This window comes from Orycteropus afer, unplaced genomic scaffold, assembly GCF_000298275.1.
Source record: "Orycteropus afer afer isolate SDZICR_OR568_19922 unplaced genomic scaffold, OryAfe1.0 scaffold00217, whole genome shotgun sequence".
Lineage (NCBI taxonomy): Eukaryota > Metazoa > Chordata > Mammalia > Tubulidentata > Orycteropodidae > Orycteropus > Orycteropus afer.
In genome coordinates this window covers 1954256-1979959 of record NW_006921804.1, presented here as the reverse complement: position 1 = coordinate 1979959, position 25704 = coordinate 1954256, and the positions used below count along the sequence as shown (strand labels likewise).

General features: G+C 49.9%; 1 protein-coding gene across 1 annotated transcript in view; it reads right to left on the bottom strand.

Annotated features, from left to right (window-relative positions):
• Positions 1-2180: 2180 nt before the first annotated feature.
• Positions 2181-25704, bottom strand: part of ARHGEF2 (Rho/Rac guanine nucleotide exchange factor 2) — a 32508-nt gene continuing 8984 nt past the window's right edge. The window contains exons 4-24 of the mRNA XM_042781999.1: positions 18936-19080; positions 16620-16687; positions 16221-16284; positions 15415-15544; positions 15080-15189; positions 14780-14926; positions 14026-14276; positions 13703-13828; positions 13187-13304; positions 12745-12993; positions 10714-10790; positions 9932-10101; positions 7657-7724; positions 6488-6688; positions 5998-6117; positions 5800-5867; positions 5619-5654; positions 5364-5414; positions 4456-4899; positions 3550-3733; positions 2181-2254 (exon numbers count right to left, since the gene is read on the bottom strand). Of these exons, the coding sequence (XP_042637933.1) occupies positions 2181-2254; positions 3550-3733; positions 4456-4899; positions 5364-5414; positions 5619-5654; positions 5800-5867; positions 5998-6117; positions 6488-6688; positions 7657-7724; positions 9932-10101; positions 10714-10790; positions 12745-12993; positions 13187-13304; positions 13703-13828; positions 14026-14276; positions 14780-14926; positions 15080-15189; positions 15415-15544; positions 16221-16284; positions 16620-16687; positions 18936-19080 (2901 nt within the window). The remainder of the gene's footprint in view (positions 2255-3549; positions 3734-4455; positions 4900-5363; positions 5415-5618; positions 5655-5799; positions 5868-5997; positions 6118-6487; positions 6689-7656; positions 7725-9931; positions 10102-10713; positions 10791-12744; positions 12994-13186; positions 13305-13702; positions 13829-14025; positions 14277-14779; positions 14927-15079; positions 15190-15414; positions 15545-16220; positions 16285-16619; positions 16688-18935; positions 19081-25704) is intronic.

Genomic DNA, 25704 nt, shown 5'->3' with positions numbered 1-25704 from the left:
TGTCTTCAAGTTTCCCTAATCAACACCCTTCACTGGATCCATATAAGAATGCCAGGGGCTTTGGATGCTATGAAATCTTCCACCTCTCCCTCAAACTGGTCTTCCTCCCTCTACCCCACCTTCACAGCTGTGGGGCCCAGCTGCTGCCAGCTGACAGGGCAGACAGATGCTGAACTGTGTCAGTCTGTGTTTGGAACTTGGAACTTTGGTATTTTTCTTCAGACAAGAGGTGGCAGCCTGAAACTAGGACTGGCTGGCTTATCCAGGCTTCCCTGTCCATAAAATGAGAATAATTCTTACCTCATAGAATTCCTGTAGTGAATGATGAAATACCTTGTAAAGGCCAGATGCTGGTGGATGAGTTATAGGAGTGAAGAGTGTTGGCTACTCTTCTAAGCCAACCTCTCATGCAATTTCAATTCCTCTTTCTAGTTGAGGTCTAGCCTAGGGCCTGGGTACCATTCTTCTCATCTTACCCCACAGTCTCCAAGGGGGACATGTGCATATGTGTACCAGCACTTATTTTTCTCACCTCCTCCATAGCTCCAGAGCAGGACATCAACCCGAAACAGGAAATAAAACTAACAAAAAAATCAAGAACTGAAACCACCTAATTGCTCACTGCCTCTAGAAGAGATAAAGAGCAAATGAGCAGCTCTTATGAAGGGAAGGATAAAAGGGGTCACCGGGGGCTCTGCCACTGTGGAGAACAAGGACAGGGTAGGGGCTGAATCTGGAAATGATGGACACTTGGGAGAGGGTAACAGCAACTGTGCCAAAATGAAGGCAACAGGCTGATGTGATTTTGAGCAAGGCATACAAATAAGATGAAAAAGTTTTCATCTACAGAATGAAATTTGTTAGAATCCCCAATTTAGGCATTGCAACCCAACTGTCCCCTTTATCTTCATTCTTGTGTTTGTGAATATCCTGTACTTTATTCCAGAGCTGTACAGCTTCTTCCTTTGTTAGTGCCCCTTCTCTCCAATGAGACAGAAACTGCCTTTCTGGTGAGGGAGTGGAAAAGGCCCTTTTTGTAACAACAGAGGACCCTGCTTACCTCTTCCTCATCTCCCCTCAGCACACATCAAGAGAGACAGCACCTCATGGGGTTCCAGGTCTTTAATTTTCCCTGCTTGGTCTTTTTTTTTTCCTTTTTTTTTGTACAATTAAATTGGCAGAAAAATGGCTGGGACTGGTGGGCAATAGGGGTCTGTTGAAAACCCCCCAAAATTCACACTGAGGTTTCAGGTCATTGTTGTTGAAGTGAGGGGTGAGGTTAGGGTTTGTAGAGATTTCCCAACCCACCCTAGAACTTCTTTTTCTGGGGAAGAGATAAGAATAGGCACCCCCCCCATTACTGTAAATGAGAGAAGACATTGTTCCCCCTACCCCTTAAGTTCTTCAGATGTGGAGATAGAAGGCTGTGACCTCTAATTGCCTACAATCTTCTCTTAAAAATATAAAACACGTGCAGTTGGCTTTGGTACAAAAAAGAAAAAAAGCAAAACATTCTGGTCCCTGTGGGGTTATCTCCTCAACCCCTGCCCCAGCAAACCATTATGGCCACCCCAACCTCTATTCCATCAAGTCTAGGAAGCCAGGTTATCTCCCTGGAGTTTCCACAGAAGATGGAGAGAAAGAACAGCAGTAAGAGGTTGAGGGGAGACAGGGGAGGGGCATGGCCCTGCCCACAGCCCTTCTTAAAGGGGCAGTAGCGTCCTGTAGCTGCAGCCTCCCCTCATAGATATGTGCTGTTTGTGGGGAGGGATGTTAGGGCTAGAACACAGCAGCTGCATGGTTATGCCCAAATATACCCCAGTAGTGTTAAAGGACAAGGCCTCCTGATCCCTATGGCTTGGTTCCCATGTCCCTGGTCCTTTAAATCTCCCCTCCCCCCCCCATAACTAATAATAAATAAATAAATTTTCCTAAAGTAGGGGAGGAAGGCATGAAAAATTGGCATCTGTGGTGTTGCTTTTGGATGCCACCAGGGGGCACTGTGGCCTAACTCCCCCAGCTTCCTAAATGGCCCCAGGTATCCAAGGATCCCAAGAGCTGGCAAGGACAATGAGCAGTTTTTTCAAATGCTCCCTCACCATTGGCAGATTGGAGTTCCCAAGGTTTGGCCCCCTCCGTAATGTTCTTCATGGGGGCACAGGGCAGGGGGAAGGGCCCCCTTAACTCTCCGATGCTATAGGCTCCCCGTCGCGGCTCTCTGTCTCCTCTGGGATGTCCTGCATTCGGGTGAAATCTGAAGGGGAACACAGCAAAGCCAGTGAGTGAGCAGAGGCTCCTGTGAGGAAATGCAGCCCTACCCTCATGCCCACACCTGTAGGCTGAGGAGCCTCAGAAGTGTGGAGGGATGCAAGGGTCAGTGAGTCCTTGGATGAGGGAAAAGCCTGTCAACAATGTAATCAATGTCCTTACACCTAGGTACTTTGTACACTTTATAAGTATACCAAGATATAATATGATTAGTAAAATACACACTATTTTAAGGCTATTATATAAAGTTATAGTAGCTTTCAGTTAATCCTGTACCGTATTTCCTAAATCAAGAATAAGAAGTTGAAAGTCTGAAATTTTACTTTAAAAATGGATTTCTGCTTGAAAAGGTTGTGAATCACCAACCTACTGGGGGAGAAGAGGCTCCTATACTTTGTTAGAGTTCTACCACATCAGACAAAATCTGTGCCCCTCCCAAGAATTGCTGTATTTAGGACCATAGTTTTAGGGGACATCTAGGTCAACTGGCATAATATAGTCCCTAAAGATAATGATGTTCTACATTCTACTTTGCTGAGTAGTGACTAGGGTCTTAAAAGCTTGTGAGTGGTCATCTAAGATACAACCATTAATCTCTTCCCATTCGGAGCAAAAGAGTGAAGAAAATCAGAGATTCAAGCAAACAGTCTAAAGGACTAAAGGACCAGGTGAACCTCAGCCTCCACGAGCCTCAGACCAGAAGAAACAGATGGTGCCCAGCTACTACCGCTGACCACTCTGTTCGGGATCACAACAGAAGGGCCTGAACAGAGTGGGAGAAAAATGTAGAACAAAACTCGAAATCGTAAAGAAAACCAAACTTACTGGTCTGACAGAGACTGGTAGAACTCCTCAGACTATGGCCCTTAGACACCCTTCAAATCTGGAACTGAACCCACACCCCAGGGGTCAACTTTCAGTCAAACAATAGATAGGCCTATAAAGTGAACAATAACATCAATGAGGAATGTGCTCCTCAGGATAACCAACCATGAGACCAAAAGGGCAGCATGTACCCAAAGACAAAGTTCAGAAGTAGGAAGGGACAGAAAAGATGGGCTAGTGGAAATGAGGCACCCAGGGAAGAAGTGGGAAAAGTGCTGTACACCACTGAAGGGATTGCAACTAATGTCATGAAACAAAATGTGTATACTTTGCAAAAAAAAAAAAAAGTTACTGTAGACTTCAGCAGTCCACAAAGGCCTATCCTAAATGTCCCATGCTCCAGGACACATAGGACCTATACCTAACCTTTATTCCATCTCACCACCAAGGCCTCACCTCGTGGACTATGGGGTGGAGACAGGCGGCTGCTACCTTCCTCTTCGCTGCCGGTGTCGGGGTCACTGCTGTCTTGCAGCCGTTCCTCAGGACTGCCCAGCTCCTGCCTCTCTCGGTCCTCAAAGGGCCGATGGATGGAGCGAATAGTCACAGGCAGATCGAGGCGGTCGTGGCCTCGGCTGGGCTGTGGACAATGGGTAAGAGAAGCAGCAGGCCAGGAGTGAGCAGGATGAAGACTGCTCATTGGAGGCAGTAGGCCCTGCTGAGTCCCAAGACTTCTCTTTGCAAAGGACTCACCAAACATCCTCACTTTGGATCCATCAACTGATTTCATTTAAAGCTACTGCCCCAATTATTACTTTTCAATGCTCACCCTTGCCCCCATCTAAATTTAAATAAATTTTGATAGCCTAATATCCTTCAAAGGAGCTCTGGTGGTGTAGTGGTTAAGGCATTTGGCTGCTAAGCAAAAGGTTGGTGGTTCGATCCCATCAGATGCTCCGCAAAGAAAGATAAAGCAGTCTGTTTCCATAATGACCTACAGCCTTGGAAACCCAATGGGGTCTCTATGAGTCGTAATCAGCTCAACAGTAGTGTTGTTGTTGTTGTTTGCCATCAAGTCAGCCCTGACTCATAGCGACCCCTCCTTGGGTTTCCGAGGCAGTATCACTACGGAAGTAGGAATGCCCAACCTTCCTTCTGAGGAGTGGCAGTGGGTTTGAACCACCAGCCTTCTGGTTAGCAGTCAAGTGCCTTAGGCACTAGTGAGTGAGTGAATATCCTTCAAGTCTGTTCCCTGATTTCGTTTGGGCTCAAGTCCCTAACAGTCCATCACTTTTTGGCTTTCTCATGGAAAAAATTTCTTATGTCCACCCCAGGTTAATTCACTATTCCAAACTTCTTTACCTGTGGGGGAGTGAAGCTTAAGTATAGGGCATCCCCTGCAGGAAGGCTACGCCGCCGAGGATCCAGAGACCTGCGGGCCCAGGGGGCCTCAGCTGGGAGTGGTTCCGTCTGGCCCAAGGCAGCCAGATGTCTGCGGGCCTCTTCAGCCTCCCGCTCCAGCACAGCCCGCGCCTGCTCACTCTCCCGGAGCCGGGCTTCTAGACTGCCAGCCTCTGTCGCCCGCTCCTCGCCTAACCGCCGGCAGCGACGCAGCTCCTCCTGCAGCAGTGCATGTTGCCGCTGCAGTAATGCCAGTTCTGTGGCCTGCTTTTCAGGAGCAACAGGAGCAGCCCCAGCTCTGCCAGCCTCCCCATCCCGAGAGTTGGCTCTGGATAGCTTCTCCCGCCGCTCAGGGCCCTCAGGGAACCGGGCTTCCATCAAAGTGTCCTGCTGAGCCACAGCCGCCTGGGGGTGAAATTGCGGGGGGGGGCGGGGGGGAGACGACAGATGGGTGTATTACCCTCTCCATTCTTTCCTGCTAAGGTGCTCTGGTGGTGCAATAGTTAAACAGCTCAGCTGCCAACTGAAAGATCAGTGTTCAAACCCACTAGCAGCTCTATGGGAGAAAGATGTGGCAGTCTGCTTCCATAAGGATTACAGCCTTGGAAACCCTATGGGGCAGTTCTACTCTGTCCTATAATGTGGCTGTGAGTTGGAATCCACTCAAAGCAACTGGCTTTGGGTTGGTTTTTTTTTTTTTTTCCTTTCTTCTATTCCTCACCCTTACCCCCAGGCCAAGGCCACTATTCCTGAGGCTGGGGGATGCTTAGAAAGGTCTGTTAGGATGGCTCTACCCCTCCTAAATGGGCATCTCCAGCCTGGGTCTTCCCCCTTGCCCATGCCCCATAGTGGCCCCTCCCCTCACTGACCTGTAGGCCATGCAGAAGTCCATAGAGATTAACCAATCGCTGTAACACCTCCTGAGGACAGAGGAGAAGGTGGGAACAGGGCCCAAGCTTCAAGACGAGATAACTGCCCAGAAGTTGAATAGATGTGGGTGTGGGGACAAGAGAACTACAGATACTGGTGTAGACTCATCCCCACACCACCCCAAATTTGGCCCCATTTCTCAGGCTGAGCAGACCCTCCCTTAGGCCACCTATACCATCAAATTCCCATCTCACCTCCTGAGGAGATCTCAGCTGATTTCCATTTCGATCCTGCGGAAATGGGCAAGGATGGGGAGTCAGCAGGCACACAGGCCCTAGTGCCTGAAATGACATCTGTGTGCAAGTCTATGGGCCAGCTGTCCCTGTCCCACTTTTCCACCCTCTAGCCAAGGCCTGGAACCTTTTGATGACCCACCTTCTGGCTGGAGTCTGAGTCAGCTCTGCAGAGCTCAATGGAGCCATTGAAGGTTCTGGCCTCGCCATCTGTACAGCAGGAGAAAAGGGAGGGCCAAGCTCACTTCTCCAGGGCCCTGTCACCACTCAATCCCTGGTACCACACCATTCTCTTTAGCCCTGCCCGCCCACTCCCTTGGTTCTCTGCCCTGGCACTCACTGGCAGTGACCCCAGGACTCGTGTTACCACTGCTGTCTGGTTCCATGGGCAGGGCTGGTTCCCGGGGTGTCGAGAGAAGCTCTACTCCAGGCCCCACTAGCAGGTCTTTCAGGCCTTCCACTGAGAAGAAAGAGGAGGAAGTGAGCAGCATAGGGCCCTATGGGGAGTGGGAAGGGATGCCCTTCACCCAATACACATAGACAGTCAAGTATCCAGGGGACAGCCCCCTGCCCAGGGACTGGGGTCTCATCCACACAACCACGAGCTATAGGTCAGTAAAGGTGTGTAAAGGACATTATGAGATGTGACAAACAGTAGCAAAGACTGTGCCTATTTCCTTACCATCCCCAGCACCTGGCAGTGTCTGGTTCAGCACAGGTATTTGAGGGTGTTCATGGACTATGGTGTTGACACTTCCCTGGTCTGTGTGTCTCATATGCACATTCTATAATGACGAGTGGACAGGGCTGACCCCTGGGAGCTCCCTCACCTTCACGGATAGCATCCTGCAGTAGTCGCTCTCCACGAGGGGACTCCAGGGACTCGGAGCGGAAAAGGCCCCTGGGCAGAGTGGGCAGGGGCATCCCACTGCTGCCATCCTCTTCAGCCTGGAAATGGGTCATCTCAGCAAACAGCCCGACCTTCTCTTGCAGCAGCTCCACCAATGCCCGATCTTTCTGCTGCAGCTCCACTGCAAATAAGGAACTGATGAGTGCATAGGAGCCAGGGCTGGGCAGAGTGACAACACTAAATTTTCTGGGGGGGATGGGGGAGGCATTTACAAAGAAGAAATAAAATATCTTTTTTTTTTTTTTTTTTAGGGAAAAGTAATACATACACTTTTGTTTAAAAAAAAAAAAAGTAAAAAAGGTTTATTATAGGGATTGTAGCCAGTCCTCCAGATTTCATTCTTCCTTTATTCTTTTAATTAGAGACTGCCTCTAAATTACATCTGGGGACATGGCTGCCCGGTTAAAGACTACATTTCCCAGCCTGCCTTGTAGCTTTAGATTGCTACATGACTAAATTTTGGCCAATGAATGTGTCTTCCAGATCTACACTTAAAAGAAATGGTATAAATCCCCCTGTTCCTTTACTTCTCCCTGGTAGCTGGGATGCAGATCTGAGAGTGAGCACTGGAGTAGTAGCAACTTTGGACCCAGAAATGGAAGCTTCATGCTGAAGATGGCAGAGTTGCACTACTACCCTGCACTGCTCACCTCTGGACTGTGAAATGGAGAAAAACAATCCTCTACCTTATTTAAGCAACTGATTTTTTGTTGGTCTTTTTGTATAGCAGTTAGATCATACCCTTTTACAAGACTCTATAGTGAAAGAGTAACTCTCCTAACTGGTCTTCATAGGTGCACTCCCCAGAGGCCACCAGAAATTACATAATTACATAATTATCTTTCTAGATACAAAGTCTTTCTCTCTCTCTCTCTCTCACACACACACACACACACACACACATACCCCCCACATATCCATCCCCATTACTTTATCTCAAACCTTGCTTTTTTCACTTAAAAATGTATTTTGGTTATGAATCGGTATCAGTCTCCACAGAGCCATCTCATTCTTTATAACAGTTGCATGGTATTCCATTGTGTGGCTGTACTATAAATCATTTAACAAACTCACTGTGGTTGGACTTACTCTTGATTCGCCGCAGGTAAGCCTCATCCTCTGTCTCAATCAGGGGGAAGTCCTCCCTGGATGGGCATCTGAGGGGATAACAGGTTGGGTGGGGTTGGAAGGAGGTCACTAGATCAGGAAGTGGCTTCCCATGAATTTCCCAAGGCTTCTGTTGTATGCATCCCTCTTCTGGTAAGACCTATCAGCTCCAACTCCTGACTTCTTTCATATTTGACCTTCTCTTCTCTGAGCACTGATGCTCTGTATTTACTGGTATGTTACTCTCTGTGGTAGTTAAGGTTATGTGTCAACTTGGCTGGGCCTGGTTTTGAGTGGCTGGGCAGCTGATGTAGTTATTCCCCACGATGAGACTGATAATAAGCTCCATGGTGGAATCTACTGTGATTTGCTGAGTAGCTGCCTTAGGGATGTGGTCTGCTTCCAGTATGTAAGAAGCAGCTTTGAGAAAGCTCTTGAGCTTCTTGGCACACTTGGACCCTGCACACAGCCGAATCTTCATTCAGCAGCCTGCCACATTCCCTGCCAATCTTGGGACTGTTTCTGGATTGAACTAGTGGCCTGCTGTGTTGCTTAATAATCTTGGGACTGTGCCATTTTATTTGTCGACCTTGGGTTTATCAGCCTTAGCAGCCAGCAGCTGCATGAGTTAAGAAAAGCCTCCAGCTTCAGTGGGCCGGAAGCAAGAAGCAGAGCTGACGCCCAGGGTTGAGGGGCTTTCACCCAGCCCCTAGAGCTGCCACTCTGAACTCAGACTTCTAGCCTCCTAAACTGTAAGAGAATAAACTCCTGTTCGTTAAAGTCATCCATTTGTGGTACTTTCTGTTATAGCAGCACTAGAGAACCAAAACACTATCCAAGCCACCAGGAGAGGCTACACAACATAGAGAGACAAATAGAAGCTTTAGCATCAAGAAAAACCAAACCCATTGCCATGAAGTTGATTCTGACTCATAGTGACCCTATAGGACAGGGTAGAACTGCCCCATGGGGTTTCCAAGGCCATAAATCTTTATGGAAGCAGGCTGCCTCATCTTTCTCCAGCAAAGTAGCTGGTGGGTTCAAGTCACCAACCTTTTGGTTAGCAGTCAAGCGTTTAACCACTGAGTTAAAATCCTGTCTCCACTATTTACACCAGGTGGTAACCTCTCTATTTCTTCAACTGAAAAATGGGAATATTTTCTTCACAGGTTTTGTTAGGATTAAATGCAGTAATATAATAGTGCTTTGAACACAGCAGAAGCTCAATACATTAACTACTATAAATGGTATTAGTTCTAATCTTCACAACTATAAATATTAACACTAAAATATTAATACTAAAGACCATCTACTGTCAACGGAAAGGTATTTTGGATTGTTTTCCTAGAATAGGCACTTTCAGACTTTTGAACGTGTTTCTGAAAAATTTATTCAAACATCTAAATCGCAGAAGTTTTAAAAAAAAAAGTTTTACATCTTATAAAGGAGAATCTATTCCCTAAAAGCTAAAAATATAACCCTAAATAGAATTTATTCCTTAAGCATAATCTTCAGCAATCCATTTTCATGTGCTTTACTAGACTTTTTCTTCCCAGCATAATTAGATATACAGTTGACTGCCTCAAATCTAATGTGCACCCAACAGAAGCCAAAGATTTGTGGCTTTAGTCACTTAATGATTTCCTTCTTGCCTCTATTGTATTGAGTTTGTTTGTGAGACTTGTGCTTCTTATCTCTACTATCATTATGCTCCTTTCATTATCCCCTTTCTCATGCATTTTTAGAAAATAAAGGTAAAATGCAATACAACCCAAGTAATAGCTCACTGCCTACAGACCAAGGAGCCCTGGCAATGCAATCATTAAGTGCTCAGCTGCTAACCAAAAGGTCAGCAGTTCAAACCCATCAGCCATTCCACAAAAGATGTGGCAGTCTGCTTCCGTAAAGGTCACAGCCTAGGAAACCCTATGAAGGTGTTCCACCTTGTCAGAACTGACTCTACACCAATGGATTTTTTAGATTTGCCTACAGACCAAGATGCTATTCTGGCTGAAACTACTGTTAGCTGGCAAGTATACCACCACGTGACAGCTCAAAGTATTCCATTGCTTGTCAGGGTGTTAAGATATGAACACAGACGAGACCTTTCCTGCTGTGGACCATCTCATCCCTGGCCCAGCCTCTGCCTCCACCTCTTAAGGCTAGGTTCTGTTCATAAGGAGCACAGTGGCCTGGGACTTGATGTTGCAGACACCCTGAGGCCACACACACATGCAGGCTGCAGCCACACACTCACACGCGCACACTCTGCTGAATGACGCGGATCCAGGTGCTCCGGTCATCACGGGATGCTGTGTGGACCTCATACATCTCAGGCGGGGCTGCGCTGATCAGAAACATCCCTTTCTCCTGGTTGGCGATGTCACGGACGATTAGATTCTGCAGTGAGACCACCGAGGGCTTGTCCTGTCAGTCAGGGAAAAGGAAGGATTAAGCCTTGGAATCCTGACTCTCAGATATTTTGGGTCTTCAAATCTTCTGGAAAGCCCAAGGTATTAAAGAGTCAACTGAAGATAGGAGTTTAGAGTCCAGGCGTTGGAGCCAGCCTGAGAGGACTTAGAAACATGTATGCCTCTTGACAAATTATTTAACTTTAAACTCCACTTTCTTCATAGACAAAATGAGGATAACAGACCTTCCTCATAGGTATAAAAGTGCCTATACACGGTAATAATACTTGTTAGCTATTCCTATTATTAAGAGGAGCTCTGGTAGCATAGTGGCTAAGGCACTTGACTGCTAACCAGAAGGCTGGCGGTTCAAATCCACCAGCCACTCCTCAGAAGGAAGATGGGGCAATCTACTTCCGTAGTGATACTGCCTTGGAAACCCAAGTAGGGGTCACTATGAGTTGGGTCTGACTCGATGGCACATAATAACAACAACATTATTAAGAGTTACAATAGCTGTTTGACACTGAAGGATTTCAGGGTTCTTTTAGGCTTGGGTAGGAAAACAAGAAGGGCCTGAAACACTTGTCTGTGTGGAGAAAGAAAGGAAAAGCAGGGAGGGTCTCACCAGGGCAGGAAAGATGTACTTCTGGTCCTTCTCTTGGAGAAACACTAGCACATCTGTCATCAGCAGCATCAGCACATCTGGCAGGCAGGCAAAGACAGAACAGTCAGCACTAGAGGGTTTGAGCAGCTGTGTTTTCCTCTTAGAGACCAGACTACCCCATCAGGAATCATCCCTCCTGATTCCTCTCTTCCTGGCCTCTCTGCCCTCTGACTGCCTTCTCCAGCTTTTCAGATCTCCCAGTGCCCCATGTGTTATCAGATAAAGCAGGTTTTTAGTCCAGAAGGGGCCTCAAGGGATCACTGAATGCTTTTGGAAAAACTCTCCTTACCCTACTAATGCAGGTTTCTTAACCTGGAGTCTAGAGACTCCTAGGATATCCACTGCTGGGCTTCAGGGGCACTGTAAAGTTGCATAACTGATTTTATGTATTAATATAACACATGTGCATTTTTCCAGTAGAAAGGGTCCAGAATTTTTGTGAGAGTCATAAAGGATTCCCAGAGCAGAAGAACCAACCCTTTTTCAGCCTTTAAGCTCCATGTCTAACTAATACCTTCTCAATAAAACCAAACCTACTGCCGTTGACTCAGTTCCAACTCAGAGAGACCCCACAGGATGGAGTAGAACTCCTTCATAGGGTTTTCAAGGCTGTCAATCTTTACGAGAGCAGACTCCCTCATGAAGCGGCTAATGGGTTGGAACCACTGACCTTTTAGTTAGCAGCTTTAACCATTATGCCACCAGAGCTCTTTTTGGGTATCTGATCTAAATTGCCCCTGCCCCAACATATTCCTATTTCTCACTTTATGGCTGGTAGGGAGAAAGAAAGTTGGTTTCCTTCCTCTAAAGAAATGAAAGACCCTCACTCAGAAACCTCTCCATCAGCCCCACCAGGCCCCTCCTTCCTTTCCTCTCTGCCCCACCCTATGGGGTGGAGTCCTGTACTTTTTAGGACCAAGGGAGAAAACAAAGGTCAATTCCATAAAATTTGGATGTCACAGTCAAGAAAACACACTCACCCTTTGCCCTTGGAGATCTTCCTCAACTGTGGGCACCCAGAAGGGGAGGGCTTTTGCTAAATGCTTCAGAAATAAAGCTCTCCAGCCTTGCTATTTTTAACCCCCCATGGTTTATATTCTTAGCTGCTGCGTGGGAGGGATGGGAAGGAGAGAAAGGGATGAAGGAGAAAGACTGGTGAAGACTGACAATATCCAAGCCTGTGGATTGGGGTTGGCATGACAGGGGGACAGAGACTTGGGCTGACACTGGCCTCAGATAGCTGTTTACTTTTGTCCCTTACTCCTTACCCCAAAGCTTGGGTCTTCTCTTCTCTTGCCTTGATTTAGATAGGAAAGACTTGGCTGATACAGAAAAATTCTGGGAATAGGGCCTGGAAAAGCCCATCCCTACCCCCCACATCCTCTTTTCTTTTCTCTCACCTCTGCCCTGCCCATCCTTCCTGAGCTCTGGCCTCTCCACTGGACTTGCCCTACCCACATTCCCAAGCTCCTGCCCTTTCCCCAGGCCTGGCAGCTGGGATTCCAGTTGGTGACTCAACTGCCCTGATCTTCTTCTGCTTTAGGAGTTTCTCTGGCTTCCTCAATAAACTGTGGATTCAAGGACCAAAGAAATGAATACATACTGATAAGGAAGTCCCTGCTATGATCCATGAACCTGCGGATGGTGCAAACGGTTAATACATTCACTACTAACTGAAAGTCCACCCAAAAATGCCTTGGAAACAAGGTCTGGCAATCTACTGCTGAAAAATTAGCCACTGAAAACCTTATGGAGTGCAGTTCTACTCTGACCCACATGGAGTGGCCAGGCATCAGAATCAACTCCATGGCAACTGGTTTCTCGGTACTGTGCAAGAATTTAACCCAGAATTTAGACTTTTGCTGCAACAGAGACCACATTTTTTTTTTTTTTTTCCACACTAGGTCTCACCCTGGGTAAAGAACTGCAGAAAGAGAGGTCACAGAGCTGGATCCTTCTCTCTCCCCATATCTGACTCTAAACACCACTGACCTTTGAAGCGCCCGGTTGCCGTTTTCCACAGCAGGCAGCCATCATGGAGGAGCTTGCGCCGCAGAAGCTCCTCTCGGCCAAAGGGACCCTTGCCAGGCACTGGGGCCTGGGCACGGGGATCCATGCGGTTGTAGATCTCCTGCAGGCGGGCCCCCTTCTCCAGCTCATGCACATCCTGGTCCACATTGGACAGCAACTCCTTCACCAGCCCCAGTGCTGTCGTCAGATCCTGGCGCTCCTCCTCAATCCCTGGCACCAGAGGGTTGGCATGGAAGAGGTTCAGCCAGCTCCATTCCAGCCATAATTCCCATCATGCCTCCATTCCACCTCCAAAGGTTGCCCAGGACCTCACATCTATCCCAGGCTGACCCTATGCCTTCCCTTGGTCATTCTAAGCTTTTCCTTGCCCCAGCCACCTCCCTCCCTGCATCCTCCTACTCACCATGGGAATGCTGCAGGATCCGGTTGATGAGCACCGGGTACTTGGTGATGCGTTGAGTCACCAGCAGGATGCACTCTTGTACCCCATGCCGCTTCAGCACGGCCGAGCGAGTCACCTTCTACAAGGGAAGAGGCAGGGCTCAGGGACAGTGTGTCCAGGGCAAGTGGGCAAGAGCACTGGACTCAAAGCCCAAATTCTGTGCCAGCCTTTCCTTTGCCAGTTGCCTCACACTAGTCTCAGTGATTACATCTGAAATGCGGGGATAACACCACCACAGGTCTGTAGTGTGGACCAACCAATGCAAGGCAGTAAAAGTAGAGGGGAAACTACTATAAAGTGCTCTACCAATATGAGGGGCTGTTGTTGACATGATCATCCATGAATAGGTACACAAGGGTCAGTGAACTGTTAAACTGCATCCCTGACCTCTACATGGAGGCAGAACATACACCACCCCCAGAATGAGGAGGCTGGGCTTGGGCCATTAGAGAAGTGGTCCTGGAGTGATATGCTCACCCGGATGAACTGCTGGAAGCGTTTGTCTCGTGCATACAGCTCCTTATAGAGTTTTAAGGCCTTGGTGTGGCGGCTGCAGAACTCTGAGTAGGTCTTACGCATCTGCTCTGCGCTGGAGCCTGAGAACTAGAAGTTAGGGCAACAAGGCTGGATCAGTATATCCCCTGAAGCCACACCCTACTCCCTGGACACACCCCTGGCCTCCTGCCAAGCAAGCTCCTGCCTCTCCAGCGCTCCTTGGTTCCCCACCACCCACTAGAGCTTAGAGGCAAGAAAGGCCCACTGCAGTCACACCTCCTTCCACAGGTCCTGGCTTTTCCCACCTGACTAATGAGCAGGTCTCCCAAGCGATGGATGACAAAGTTCCGGGTGCTGCCAGGGCACAGAGCTTGCCGGCGGCGTTCTATCAGCTGGCTGAGGAAGCGTGTGTGGATGTCACTGAGCTCATCCACACAGGGGAACAAGCCCTGGACCACGCCTGGCTCCAGCTGCAGCTCTTCCAGCATCCCCGTGCGGAAGAGGCGGGTCATGATCTTCAGCGTCCGTACATGGTGTAGCTCCGTCTGGATTAGCTCTGTGTGGCAATGGGACATTTGGCCTCTACCTTGGCTTAGCCACCACTGGTTAAGGCCCTAGGCTAGGGCTATCAGCACTCAGATGAGGTTTCCAAGCTCCCTTCCAGATGAACATTCTGCACTATTATTATCTCAAATCATTTTCTAATAATTTCTTTTCCTTATGTCTTGCCACCACACACTAAGCTATTTTGGGGCTGGAACCATGTGTCCTGTACATATATAGGTTTTCCCCAGCCCCCAGCATGGTGTTAGGCATGGAACAGGCACAGAGTAAAGGCTGAGGATTGAGCTGAAGGAAGGGACAAAGATGGGGCCTTGCAGAGCAACAGCCCAAAAGGTGGGGGCCCAGTGGGTAAGTGGTGAGAGCCAGGCAGGGTTTTGAGGCCAATAGGATGTGATGGACAGGGTCCTGAGAGGTGAGGCCTGGCAGAAGGAAGGACATAGATAATCAGGACCTGGTGAAAGAAGAGGAAGACTAGAGGTGGGCTTCCTGGCTCACCATAGATGACATCCTGCTGCTTCATCACCTCCTTTTTGTGCTGCTGCAGGAAGCTACTATCCACAGCAAGGCTCCAGGAGTCAGCCGCAAAGTCCTTCTCATCCATCTCAAAGTCACTCATTAGCTCATTGTAGATCACCTCTGCACCTGAACATTGGTGGGAGAAGCAACTCAAAGCCAAGTTCTCTTCCTTAGGTCACGGGTCATGCACCAGATCCGTTTCCAGGCCTCGCCCCACCAACACCCTTCCCCAGCCCTCTCCAGCTTCCCCAGGTCCCACTCAGGCCTAGACATGCTCACCTTCATCAATGAGGGACTCCACCGACAGGGTTCTGTTCCGCATGTTGAGGGAGTCTGTGGACTGTGAGAGGATCCGGCGCAGGCCCAGGGGGGATTCATCATTGAAATGTCTGAAGGAAATGGAGGCAATCTGCATCGTCCCCTACCCAGTCAAGAGAACCCCACCCAGGTGGGGAGAACCTAGGCCGGGATATGAAAGGGAGTCATCCTAAGCTCTCCTTACCTGTCTGTTTACAATTCTGAACTCAGGGGTGGAAAAACACCTCTCAGACCCCTGGGCCCACTGCCACACTCTCTGCCTACCTGGTTTCCTCCCTCCCCAAAGAGAGGCTCACCCAGCAATGTTGGTGGTAGAAACACTCTTGGATAAAGACAAGGAGGAGCGGCCACGGCGGGAGCCAAGGAGGGACTGCCGGAAGCTGTCGGAGGGGTAGATAGCAGAGGTAGGCCGCTCCCGGGTTGTTGCTGTGGGAGACAGGAGTCATGGAAAGGATACCAAGCAGGCTAATGCCAAATGCTAGTGTCTTCTCAGAATGCTGGTACCCATTCTTCAATGGGAAGTGAGGATCCTCTCCTATACTTAGGCCCCCACCATAGTGGAAAAAAGGTGGTAATAATGATAATCATATAGCTACTTCACACTTGTACAATATTTTTAACGTTTACAGAGAACTTTTACTTGTCTTATCTCTTCCCCTGCAGCAAGCCTGTGAGCAAACTGAAGCTCACAAAAGTTAAGAGACTTGTCCAGGGTGACTCAGCTAACCACCAACAGGGTCTAGGCCTCTAGTCCTTTTGAGTAAGAACCTTGTACTTTCCGTTACATCAAAGCTGAACTGACACTTAACAGCTGCTGTCAACACTCCCAGAACACAATGTGAATAACTGATAATAACATGCGGCGTTTGGCCAGGCCAGATGACCAGCTGCCCAAACCCTCAGCCCTACTCAGACACTCCTGGTCTTGCTTCTCAGCCCAGGAATCTGGACCATCCCTTAAGGTTCCCACCTCTTCCTTCTAATTGAGGGCAGAAGGTGTTGTGCCTGGGAACAGCCTCATGGGGGCAGCAGAGGTTATGGGCTAAGTGGCCTGGGGTCCAGGGTCCCAAGGGAGTTCCTCCACTCCCCTACTACTACTCACTCTTACAGCGAAGTGAGACAGACTGCAAGGCAGTGTTGTTCTTCAGCAAGGCAGCTTTCTGTTGCTGTGAGACAGAGAGCAAGAGAGATAACAGAAACAGTTGACACTGGAGGGTTACCCCATATATACGTGGCAGATGCTGAAGCTGGGCACCTGGCCCCATTGGGAGAAAGCTGGCACTGAAGTTAATGGCCTCACGGTGGCTGAGCCCAGTGTTGGGGAGATGTGTTTACAGCAGTAGGCCTGGCCTACATGGGGCCTAAGGCCTGGGGTTGGGGTCTGGGCTCCCCCATAAGTGGGGCCAGAGGTTGAGGAACACAGATAGGGAATAAAAAGGCTTGTGGGTACCACACACTCACTACCCTCTCCCCCAGCCCTCTGCCCTCCCTGCCGTCTCACCTTCTGCTTGACCTTGGTACAGTTGGCGAGGGTGTCTTTACAGCGGTTGTGGATAGTCACATTGCAGGCTGGGAGGGTGGGGTAGAGAGGGTGAAGGGAGGGCCGGGTGGTACAGGAGGGGACACACCCACATGCAGATATCCATCTCCTGGCCACACAGTCCTCAGAGACTCCCTGCTCCCCCCTTCCCAGGCTTCTTGGCCATTACCACACCCCAGTTCTTCCTCCTCCCACCTCCCCCTTCCTCCAAGCAGAAAATAAAGAAAGGGTACAGGTGCTGAATGCAATTAACCAATCAGGAAGGGTGGGCAATCCTGAGCCAAAGATGCCTTGAGGGATGGATGGGATAGAGGGAAGAAGAGGTTACTGGCTGCCAGAGATGGGCTGAAGAAGCAGAGTGGCTGGGAATAGCACCCAGAAGAGAGGCCCCCTCCCACAGAACAGTAGGTGGTACAGGGGCAGCTGGGATGAGATGAGGGCAGAGCAGGGATATGATCATTTCTTGAGCACCTAGCAAATTTTCCACTTTCACTTAATCCTAACAACTTTGAGATAGATTCGATTATCCCCCTTACTGATGAGAAACCTATCCTGGAGAGACTAAGCCAGCTGCCAAAGACCACACAGCTAGTGGTAGAGCTGGGATTTGAACTCAGGCCTGCCTATATCCAAAGACCATGCTTCTTCCATTGCTCAACACAACATGCTCTTGATTTCTGGCTCGGCCTAAGCAGCTCAAAGGCTGAAGGATCTAGTGGCAGAGTAGAGAGGTCCATGCCCTGCTCCTACAAGCCTGCTTGCCTCTGCAACTGCTCAGCTCTGCCTGCTAGACTCCAGCCAGTCAGCCTTCTCCCTTCCAGGCCCGGGGAGTCCTCCTGTTCCCCAACTCAGGCAAACCCACAGCTCCCACACTCCATCTGCTACTCCTCCCTCCCCCACTCCACCTTGCCATGGGGTAGGAGAGTGGAGAGGAAAGGAGGAATAGCCAAGTCTGTACACTAGAACCATGGGCTGTCCCCTTCCCCATATGCCCTCAGCCTTAGGCCCTCTCCACTTCCCCTCCCCCGTCCAACAACACCGGAAACTCTGCTAACTCCTTCAGACAATACCCAGCACCAGGCTCACTTCCACAAATACAAGGCAAGCAGGGTGGGGCAGAGGGAGGCAGGCAGAAATGGGGGCTATGGCTGCTCCCCACCCCCCCGGAGCTCCTTTCTCTATCCCCACCACCCAGTGTCTCTGGATCGAACCTCCGCTTTCCACCTGCTCTCAAAATAGCGCTGCCCGCCTCCCCTGTTCCCCTGGCAACAAGCTTCCGGATTGGGGATTTTGTTAGGTCTCTACAGGGACCTAGATTGGGGTTCCCCTCTTCATCCTCATAACTCTAAATTAAGCAGTAAGGAAGTAGGGATACTCCACTTGTTCTTTCTGGGGTTCCTTCCCCAAGTTCCGCAGGGATTTGGAGGCTGGAGTTCTGTCCTGCTGCTCAGCAGCAGGTCATAATACCTTTAATCCTGCTCTAATCATAAGCATCTCTGCCATAAATTCAGGAGGAACTCAGGGGTGAAAGAGGGGCAGGAGCTCCCAATACAGGCATCTATATGCATTCCCTGCTTATATTCCTTAAATACAGGGCTACCCTCAGATGTGAGTGAAGGTCAAGAGTCTCCCCCTTCCTTTCCCCAAACATACATTCTCACACACACACACACACACACTCTCTCACTCCCTCTCTCTCCTGCTGTATTCCCTCTTTCTCACTGTGTAGTCAGACTAGAAATTTGAGAGAGGGTCCTAATTCCAACCTCTGCTTCAAACAGGCTCCACTTCCAGTCACTAGAAAAGAAGGGGCAAGAGGACCCTGAAGTGCTGAATGTCCAGTTCTCTCCAGGAAGATGGGCAGAACCAGCTGCAAGGCTGGCAGTTTTCCGATGGCTTCTCCCCCCCACCTCATACACTCACATACAACATTCCTGCTCCCATCAGTTCCACTAACCCTTAGCAGCTGTTGTGGGAGCCAAGGGGATACCCAGTAGAGGACAGCTGCAAGGGGGAGTCATCCCAGCCTCCCCTCCTCCATATTCCCAGATAGTCTTTCCTGCTTATGCCACCCTTTTCTGCCATATTCCAACAGCCACCACCCCTCAGCATGAGGAAGGGGAGCAAGGGATCAAGCACCTGGCCTTGGCACTGGGGCCCAGCTGGGACTCAAGAGAGGAAAGCGATCCATACAGATCCAGGGTAGAAAGGACAGATGGAAAGATTAAGGTCAGTGAGTACCGAGTCAGAATGACATTCAGGGTCCAAACAACTTACTTGGGCAGATGAGGGCTTCCTTGGCCGTGATGCTCTTGTTACAGGCATAGCACATGGTCATGCCCGAAACTGAGATGGTGGTGAAGAGGTGCCCGTTGGTATAGCGGGCATCCTTGGCTTCCTTCATCTTCTCCTTTTCCCGGGTCTGTGGAAGGGGTGAGAGAGACAGGAAGTGAGGCTGGATGATGCCAGCTTAACTGAGGAGCCCAGAGAGACACAGGCTGAGGGCAGAGGCAAGGGAGAAATGCCACAAGCAAAGCCTGCTGCAGAATGTCTGAGACGGTTGTCCAGGAGTGACCAAGCCAGCTCTGGGGCGGCCAGCCCTGAGGGGTTCTGGGTCCCTGACCTACCTGGCCCCTGCGGCTGGGCTGCCTCCTATTGCCGCTCATCTCCCTGGCTCTAGACCTCGGCGTCCTCACTCTACCTCCCAGCCCTAGCTCTGCTCGCCCCCGAGCTGCTGTGCTCTCTTCTCAGTGCTGGGGGGGAAGATGCGCAGAGAGGAGGGGAGAGCAGGCGAAGCAGAGGGTGCCAGCTCACCAGCGCTTTCAAATCTATGGGAGTTAGCTCCTCTTATAACCATGACAACCAGTGTTGGAGCTGTTGGAGCCGCTATCTCTGTGGCAGTCACACTGGGGGGGCGGGGGCATTGAGGCTAGGGTGGAAGGGCAGGAGATCCCCTTATTAGATTGGCTGCAGGGGGCAGAACGCCTCCATCGTTTTCCCCAGCCCAGGTCAGCACCCCAAACCTCGACTTTTTCCACAAACATCAGCTAACAGACACTGGGCCCCTCTCTAGGAGGTAGCATGTCTCTCATTAACCTCAAAGCAGGAGGAGCCTAGTTGGGGTACTCTCATCCTCTGGGGTCTTTCGGGAAGAAAACTCAATCATCTCAGCTGTTCCTGGTAGGAGGTCTCTCCTGCAGTCTAACTTTTATCCCTCTCTGATGTCAATCGCTCCCCTCTCATACTGCTCTCCACAGAAACATTAAAACCTAGGAGAGCTCCCACTAGTCCTCCTGGCCCAATTACTCTCCCCATCCTCGGAAGTCCTTTCTGACATCTACTCTCTGTCCTCTGGCTGCAGTGTCAGTCCTTCTGGCTTTGGTCACCATAGAGACAGGGCACAGTGTGTGTCCTTCTTCAGAACCTCTAAGGCTAGTGCCTTCCTCTTCAGCTTTCTCCTCTCCTGCTTCCCCCAGAGCTCTGCAAGTCATTCTACCTGACCATTCTGTGTCCATCTTTGAACCTGACAAGGTGGGAAGATGGGAACATTTTCCCAGCCCCTTCATGACCTTCTGCAGCTGTAACTTCTGATCCCTGAATTTTTTTCTCTAGTTTTGGAGGACACAGAGTAGGAATTGGAGCTAAGAACCACCCCTTCCAAGGTTCCCTTGCTTCTCAGAAATCAAAGTGCAGGATCCAGACTGCTGAGGCAGAGATGAGCCCCAAGTCTGAGGAACACTGGCTGAGGCCCTGGACAGAAAGACTCAGAACTCAGTGGAGACCCCTTGGCCTGGACCTCAGGAGATACATCCTGACTCACAGCTCCAGCCACCCTTGCAGTGCGGATGGGTAAGAGGCGGAGGAGAAGAAGAGAAGCACTGGCCAGTGCTCAGGGCAGAAAAGGGAAGTGTGAAGGAGCTGAGTCAGCAGTGCAGGGGCGAGAGGTCACCGGGCCTCACTGCCCCAGGGTCTCATGGTTTCTTAGTGGCCCAAGAGTCCGATCTCTCTTGCTTTTTCTCAGAGGCTTCAAGTATGCCTGGTAATGAGCATAGCTCAGAGTTCTTGAGGTTGTTCCCTTCTCTTTTCCTTCTCCCCTCCTCCCTCCATCATCGATTTTTCTTCTCTCCTCTCCTCCTCATACTTCCTTCTCTATTTCCTGATCTCCTTCCCATGTTCTCCCTTCTAATCTCATGACCTCCCTCTCCCTCCTCTTTCCTCTACCTCTGCCTTATCCTTCTGGCCAGCCCACTATTCTCCTCTGCTGTCCCCAACTTCCCTCCTTACTGCCCCATCCCATTCTCCAGAGGTGCAGCCAGCTCTTCTCCACCTTGGCCTGTTGAGGAAGATGACCTGAAGCTAACGTTCTAGCCTCCCCCTTTTACCTACCTACCTGGACCACTAAAAAATTCTTTATCTTCCTCCAAATTATAGCTCTTTATTTAGAAGGTCAATCCCCTCCTCTGAATAATAACCTTATAGACCTCAATGACCAACACCAAGGATCTGTTTTCACTGCCCAGCACGCCCCCCTTCTCTCCTGCTGTCCCAACCTTCTCTATAACACAGATAAAAAGTCTGAGCACTTATTACATTTGAAACAACAAACAAGCAAACACGTACATAATAAAAAGAATAAAATCTGTCTGGATCAGGGTCAGCTTCCGACCTGTAGATCTGTCTAATGCAGTTATAACTCCTTTTTTCTCATCCAGCCTCCGCCCCAGCCCTCCACCCTCAGACCCCCAGGACCACTCACCTGCCCAACCAACTCTGATGGGAATGAGGAAACGAACAGGGAGGCCAAGGCAGTTGGAAGATGGGATCTCTAGTGGCCCTTCCTTATCACAAAATGATAATCCAGGTACCTCCTTCCACTTCCTGACACTCACCCTCTCTCGGAGTGACCCCCTCTCTAGGTGGGCCAGCAGTGGGCAGCAGCCACAGCAGCAGCACATCCCAGCACGGGTGCTGCCCCGCAGCAAGCAGCCCTGGCACTGCCTAGCGCTATTGTCTGGGAGGCGGCCTGTGCCCGCCCCAGAGCTCAGGCTGCTAACTGGAAAGATGTGGGCCTGCTTACCCAGGGGTGCCTGCTCCAGGGGTGGTATGAATAGCTGGATTGGTTCTTTGTCCTCCTCTTTTCCAGGTATTCTTAAGATAATCAATTCAGTTTCTCCATTCACTCACTGACCAGGACAGCCCTTCTCCAGCAGCTCTTCTCTGCTGTGCCCTAATCTGTCTTCCTAGAAACAGGTCCATTACTCCATCAACACCCTTACTTCCAGCACTCACAGGTCCTTCCTGGTTCAATCTGCCACCACCTGGTATCTAGAATCATTATCTTTTTCTCATAAACTCTCACAGGAAGTGCTTTTTGCTACCCACCCTTTGTCTAAACCATGGCTAAATCAAAGATTTAGCACAGCACCTCATATACAACACACACTCAATGCATGTTTTGAAATAAAAGAAGGAAGAATGGATGGATGGACAGACACTAAAACATGGGGTCCTGGCAGTGTCCCTGCCCCTGCTCTGAGGAACCCCCTCATTCCTTCCCAGGGTCTCTTTCCTTGTTTCTCTTTTTCTTCCTCTTCCTGAAGGGTTCCCAGTCCCTCTCTCCTAATTCCTTAGCGCTTAGACCTTGAGGGTTTCCTGTAGAGGTGAGAAAAAGGCCAAACCAAATCATCCTTCAATTGTCACCTGGATCTTGGGTATCAGTCACTTACTTTTGGGAGAGAAAAACTGAGTGAATGGCAAGAAGGCACTGTGGGTGATTGGGTGACTGGTCAAAAGTTCAAAGCCGGAAATAGTCCTTCTACCTTCTCTCCCAGGCTGAGAGATGTACACAATAGGACATGGCAATGGGAAGGTAATGATGGACACAAAGAACAAGGCAATGCCAAGGCCAAGACTTTGGCTTCTCGTGCTCCCTAGTAGGCAGCAGGGGCTGGCAGAGACTAGCCAGGACAGTTGGAGCTTCTCTAAGTGAAGCCTGAGCCCTCAGCTGCTCTGCCACCTCCATCAGGTATGTCCAAACCAAGACCTCTGGGAAATTTACATGGTACTCAGAATTGCCTCTGCTCCAGCTGCAACCGGTAGTAGCCCCTTCCCTAAGATGGTAAGGCCTGTCTCTAAAGCCTCTGCGTCGTTGGCCAGGTTAAAGTCAGAGGTCAGGGCCCTGGCTGACCCCTGAAGGATTCCACTGGGGTTCAAGTCACTTGTGGTTCAGCCCCAGCGCAACAAGGGTGCCAAGTCATAGGCTGGGAAGGGCACTGAGTCATGGGGGATGAGCTATGGGACTAGGAAACAAGGAGGGAGAGAGTTCCTGACCATGGGGCTGAGGAGAGGGCCAGGGATGGCCTCAGTCAGACCCTGCCCCTTTATGAGCTTCTAGGGATAAGATAAAGGCGGAGGCTGGAGGAAAGCATCCAAATGGAAACACTAACACCACAGCCAGAAATATAACACAGAAAGACATTGGCAAACACACAAAGGCACTTAATAAATGCTTGCTTAATGAATGAAGATGAGACAGCGGGCAGTGGGGGTGGGCACATTAGTAAAGCAGAGGAGGGGCTCTAAGGGCCACAGGGAATAAAACCAGGCGAGAGAGGGGTAGGGGCCCTGAGACTCAGTCATCCTGGACCCCAGCCTGCCCCCCAACCAGTCACACCTGTCAGGCCAGGAGAGAGAGGCAAGCAGAGAAGGAGGGGGGAGTGATGCAAACAGACGGGCATTTGTGCAGGCGAACAATAGCTGTGCCAGGACTCCCTGGCCTCCTGGCACAGGGCAGGCCGGCTGGGTTGGGAGGGGGCAGCTGCAGCCTGCAGCCGCACCCCCCAAGGAGATATAAACAAACCCAGAAGGGTCCAGCCAGCTTCTTGCAGCCATTTCTCTTACTAGCTCCAAGAACCCTGACCAATCAGCTCACTCAGCCCCTACACGATACTTCAAACCAGAGACTGAAGCTAAGAATGGAACTACTTCCTCATGTCCAGAGAGCATGAGCCCTTTACTTTGGTGAAGTGATCACCAAATCAATACAGTAACAGTAACCAAGAGCATCTGGGGACAGACATTGGCAAGAAGACAAACACGCAAACACACACACACACACACACACACATCACATGCATGCATGCCATTCATGCATATTCCAAGTCTGTTCCCTCTGATTCCAGGGTCACTATTCTAGGGAAGCCACAGAGACTGAGATAAGAACCCCTCTTTCTTTAAATTCATTGGTTGGCCCAGCAGGTCTTCAGCCACCATCCAAATCCCCTGCAGGCACTCAGTGACTTCCCTAAGCTTTCTGCTCTCTCCCCTAACCACGTTTCTCCCCTCCCCCTCAGCTCTTTCCCTAACCTTCATGACCCTTATAATTTTTTTTCTTACACCCCTGAAAGCTTCAGCCTCCCTAGGGACCCCCAATTCCTCAACTCTCCTCCAAAATGGCAAGCCCTCCCAGCTCCTCCCTGGGCTCACCAATCCTCCTCTCCCGCTACACTCTTAGTCCTGCACACAAAGCCAGCCAGCCACCTCTCCATTCCCCAGAACAAAGAAAATAGTCCCTCTCCTCTCTCCCTACTCCACCTGCCCACCATATGCTGCAATGCTGGGGTTCTAGAGATTCCAAGGGAACCCTCAACCTCCAAAGCCATCCCTGGCTCTCTGGTCCTTTACTCACTCCTAGGTAGAAAAGAACCCTTTGTTCTGAGAGTGATGAAGGTTAGAGTTGGGAGAAGAGGGAGGGGGACATAGAGGGCTAAAGTGAGAAAAGGGACTTGTGGGGTTTAGGGCCTGTGGAGGAAGGAAGTAGAGCAGAGAGAATTGAGGGGGTGAAGAGCTGAAGACAGCCTGGAAGAACAGAAATGGAGTGAAAAGAAAAAGGAAGCATGGAAGCGGGGCACTACACAGAAAGATCCTATGGGGGTAGGAAAGAGAAGGGGGTCAGGTTATATCTAAAGTTCTCCTTTATAAGAAGGCCACAGGAAGAAACCTAAGGGATGGGAAGGGGGTGCTGAGGTGTCAGGACTTAGCTCTGACCCATCTTTCCAAGTAGGTAGCAGAGGAAACCTTCTTCCTCAATCTCATTTCCAGCAAGCCCCCCTCTACTTCCCACCGCAGTATAAAAAGAAAAGAGACAGCTGGTGAGCTTGGGGGAGGGGGAAAGAGGGGATACAGGGTTTGTTGGCTAAGAACCAACTCCCCCTTTCTGTAACCACAGCTTTCCGGAGGTGGCTCTCCCCTTCCGACCAGCCCAAACTGACAACCACCCTTCTCCTGTGGCCTCTTTGCCCTCTCACATCTAACCCCCACCACTCCCCACCCCAGGCCAGACTCCCAAATTCTTCCCCACCCTCAGGGTAGGAAGAAGAGCCAGGCTTCTGGACTCACATCCCTCACTAATCCTCACCACCAAAAAAAAAAAAAAAAAACATAGGCCACAAGGACCCAGGTATCCAGCCTTCCAGCTCCCTCCAATAACAGAAAAAGGACCCCAGTATCTAGCCTTCCAGAATCCCCCTCTACACTCCCTCCAGGTCTGAGGCCCCCCCCCCATGATCCCCCATGGCTTTCCTTTTTAGGGTGGAACCAAATTTCCGTGGTTTCAAAAAATCTCTCCCGCCCCCATTGGCTTTACTCCAGGGTCTCAGCACAAACGGTTGAAAAAATAAACAGACCTTTGCGTTGGGGCCTGGGCTGAACTGGGGCCTAGCCTGGCACAGGGTTAAGAAGAGCCTGTCTGCCACCCACTGTTCCACCACACTTCAGCCATCTCACCCTGGCTCACTGTTTGTTTTAGGCCCTACTCAAATTCTGAGTTGTGTTCTGGTTAGCAGAATCTTATCCCAACTCATTAAAGGAGGTATTAAAGTTGCCCAACTCATGTAGAACCTCTCCCAATTTAGTTTTAAGACAGGTAGTCTAGCATAGAACTAGGAGAGAGGTAGGAAAGGTTTTTTTTTTTTTTTTTTTTTTTTTTTCCCACCTTTTTTTTTATTTCCATTTGGGTACAGCTTTCTTGCCTGAAGAGGGTGATTAG